Raw genomic sequence first — 1,457 nt, 5'->3', positions numbered from 1 at the left:
GTTGTTAATCACTATAGTAATTAAAGGTTATGCAGTGGATACAGTCAGAATCTCTCCATTTTTATTTCTTGGCAGAAGCCAAAAAGGGAAAACAAATCTGATTTTAGGTTCATTTTGTTAGAGCTGCTGAAATGATGCAGTAGTATATTTTTCTCCTTCCTTGCTTCTGGAAGACTTAACTGGCTATATTTGCAAATTTACTCTGACAAAAAAACACATGCCCTGAGTTCACTGGGTCTACTTTACTAAGGTTGATGTAAGTAGGACAACTGGCGCACCAATGAGAGGGCACTTGGAAACGTACTCCTTAGAGGCACCTAAGCTTCTAGCTGCTCTGTCTCCTACCTGCCTGGCTCAGCAACCCCCAACCCCCAGGACAGGGGATCTCAGCAAGTGGTCCAGGCCCTTGAGCCTGCAGGAAGTGGATAAGCGGTTGCAGCATCCACTGTGGGTCAAATGTGCCAGAGCAAAGGTCGACAAGAGCGGCAGAAAAGTGCTGACGCCCACCCAGGTTAAGAACCAGCCCACCAGTGTTGTGCAGTTTGGCCTTGATGCAGGTAAACTCTACACCTTAGTCCTGACAGACCTGGATGCTCCCAGCAGAAAGGACCCTAAATACAGGGAATGGCACCATTTTCTAGTGGTCAACATGAAAGGCAATGATAGCAGCAGCAGCAGCACAGTTCTCTCTGGTGCTGTGCACTCTGGGCCTCCCAGGGCACAGGCCTGTACCCATACGCCTGGCTGGCTAATGCGCAGGACCGGCAGCTGAAGTGTGAGGAACCCATTCTCAGCAATCAATCTGGAGATCATCGTGGCAAACTGAGGGTGGCCTCTTTCCGCAAAAAGTACCAGCAGGGGCCTCTGATGACCAGCACATGTTATGAGGCAGAATGGCATGACTATATCCCCAAACTCGATGAGCCCCCATTTGGGAACAGGGGGAAGCCAGGAGGCAGAACAGCTCCAGAGGCTGCACTACTGTCAAGTTCAGTGAGACATGTAGATTTCTCCTCTTCCCTGCTCCCATTCTGACAGGTGAGGCCTGAGTAATCAGATAGTGGGTTCGGGTGACTACCTTTTGCCTATCTTTTATAACTGCAAGGGTCATTCACCAGTTTATGTTTTGATCAAATTTAAACTCCATTTTGGAGACTATTTTGCAACTATTTTGCCTTTGTGAGCCCAGGTCCAGGACGGGGTCAGATGGCACTGCCGGATGTTTCTTGCGGCCTTATCTGTCACAGAGATAACCAGCAGCTGCCACGTCTGCTTATCGCCAACAGGCTACATCTCAGGCTGGTTACTAGGTGTCAGTATCCTACTCTGGCTTCTTCAAAGAGCAATACTGGGGAAAACATTAGGGAGAGTAGCTTTGTCATCATCTAGATGAGCTGCAGGACCGGGTGAGAGGTTATGAGAAATCCCTAAGTCCGTGCCTGTTGATCACTCTCCAC

The 1,457-nt window shown here is 48.9% G+C and overlaps 1 protein-coding gene across 1 annotated transcript; it reads left to right on the top strand.

Annotated features, from left to right (window-relative positions):
• The first annotated feature begins 280 nt into the window (after nucleotides 1-280).
• On the top strand, nucleotides 281-1,035 carry LOC119245741 (phosphatidylethanolamine-binding protein 1-like). The gene is given in 2 exon segments (XM_037511701.1): nucleotides 281-713; nucleotides 716-1,035. Coding segments are annotated over 2 exon segments (753 nt in total).
• Nucleotides 1,036-1,457: the final 422 nt, after the last annotated feature.

This window comes from Talpa occidentalis, unplaced genomic scaffold (genome assembly GCF_014898055.3).
Source record: "Talpa occidentalis isolate TD23 unplaced genomic scaffold, MPIMG_talOcc4v2.1 talOcc4.15, whole genome shotgun sequence".
In the NCBI taxonomy this organism is placed as follows: Eukaryota; Metazoa; Chordata; class Mammalia; order Eulipotyphla; family Talpidae; genus Talpa; species Talpa occidentalis.
This window is presented reverse-complemented; position numbering and strand designations above follow the sequence as displayed.